The sequence below is a fragment of the Natator depressus genome, chromosome 17, assembly GCF_965152275.1.
Source record: "Natator depressus isolate rNatDep1 chromosome 17, rNatDep2.hap1, whole genome shotgun sequence".
NCBI classification, from domain to species: Eukaryota; Metazoa; Chordata; order Testudines; family Cheloniidae; genus Natator; species Natator depressus.
The window spans coordinates 23,788,502-23,789,945 of NC_134250.1; the positions used below are offsets into that span (position 1 = coordinate 23,788,502).

At 60.5% G+C, this 1,444-nt stretch overlaps 1 protein-coding gene across 1 annotated transcript; it reads left to right on the forward strand.

Annotated features, from left to right (window-relative positions):
- The first annotated feature begins 346 nt into the window (after positions 1-346).
- Positions 347-1,423, forward strand: LOC142000303 (claudin-3-like). Its single transcript, XM_074974480.1, has one exon. The coding sequence runs from the start codon at positions 542-544 to the stop codon at positions 1,184-1,186; it is 645 nt and encodes a 214-aa protein (XP_074830581.1). The 5' UTR covers positions 347-541; the 3' UTR covers positions 1,187-1,423.
- The last annotated feature ends 21 nt before the right edge of the window (positions 1,424-1,444 follow it).

Genomic DNA, 1,444 nt, shown 5'->3' on the forward strand with positions numbered 1-1,444 from the left:
CTTTACAGGGTCTGCTGCGTCCTCTCTGGAGTCTGAGATGACACCCCCAGGCAGCCCTTTCCAGGAAGCACAGGAATCCACTCCAGTCTTTCTCCTAATCCCTCGCACTGTGTCTGGCTGGCACCAGCCCAGTGAGCATCTGTCACCAGGGATGGCCATGAAAGCAGCAGGCTGGAACTCAGGGCCCAGCGGGGAAGGGTTCCAGCTCCACTCCTTGCCTCCTCCCCCATTCTCCTCTCTCACCAATGCCATCTCCATAAACAAAGGGGGAGTGGGGCTGGGGTGGTGGCAGAGGAGTCAGCGAGAGGAAAAGAGTCCGTTGGTGAAACCCCACCCCTGCGTGAGTGAGTAGCACTGAGGTAATGCAGCCCAGCCCTGGCTCCACTCACTGATATAAGGCAGCCACCGACACAGGTGCACTCAGGAGTGAGCGGATCCTCTGGAGCCTACACAGACAGCGACAGGGGCCTGCAGGTGCTGCCAGCTAAGGAGTCCCGCTCCCTTTCTGCCGTTGCCTTGAAAGTATCTAGGGCGTGGCAACATGTCGATGGGGCTGGAGATCAGTGGGGTGGCCCTGTCGGTGTTGGGCTGGGTGGGCACCATCGTGTGCTGTGCAATGCCTATGTGGAGGGTGACGAGCTTCGTTGGGGACAACATCGTGACAGCCCAGCTCATCTGGGAGGGGCTGTGGATGAACTGCGTGGTGCAGAGCACGGGCCAGATGCAGTTCAAGGTCTACGACTCTGTGCTGGCGCTGCCCCAGGACCTGCAGGCGGCTCGTGCCCTGGTGGTGATCTCCATCATGCTGGCCGTGCTGGGCCTCATGGTTGCCCTCATCGGCGCGCAGTGCACCAGGTGCGTGGAAGATGAGACAACCAAGGCCAAGATCACCATCGTGTCTGGGATGATCTTCTTGCTGGCTGGGATCATGACCCTCATCCCCGTGTGCTGGTCGGCCAACATCATCATCCGTGACTTCTACAATCCTGTGGTGATAGAGTCACAGAAGCGGGACCTGGGAGCCTCCCTCTACGTGGGCTGGGCAGCTGCAGTACTGCAGCTGTTTGGAGGGGCTCTGCTCTGCTGCTCCTGCCCCCCCAAGGATGAGAAGTACGCTCCAGCCAAGGTGGCTTACTCCGTTTCCAGATCCACCGGGCCCAGCTACGACAAGAGGAACTACGTGTGAGGGAGGCAGCCCAGCACCCCTCCCGCCTGCCCTGATCCATTCATCAGACTGCTTCTGACTGTCACTGCCCCCCCGCTGCTCTCTGTAGCCCTTAGGACCCCAGGGGAACACGGCCATCCCTTGCTGCCCCAAGGACGACGGTTGGCTGGCTGCTCACCAGACTTTGACTGTCATTCCAATGGCTGGGTGGAGGAGGAACTGCTCCGTCTCCCTCAGGGCTGCTGGCGAGGGGAAGCAAGACCCTAGCTAAGACTCTCG

Bases quoted from the DNA above. Each gene is read 5' to 3' on its own strand.
- LOC142000303 (XM_074974480.1), top strand. From the start codon at position 542: ATGTCGATGGGGCTGGAGATCAGTGGGGTGGCCCTGTCGGTGTTGGGC.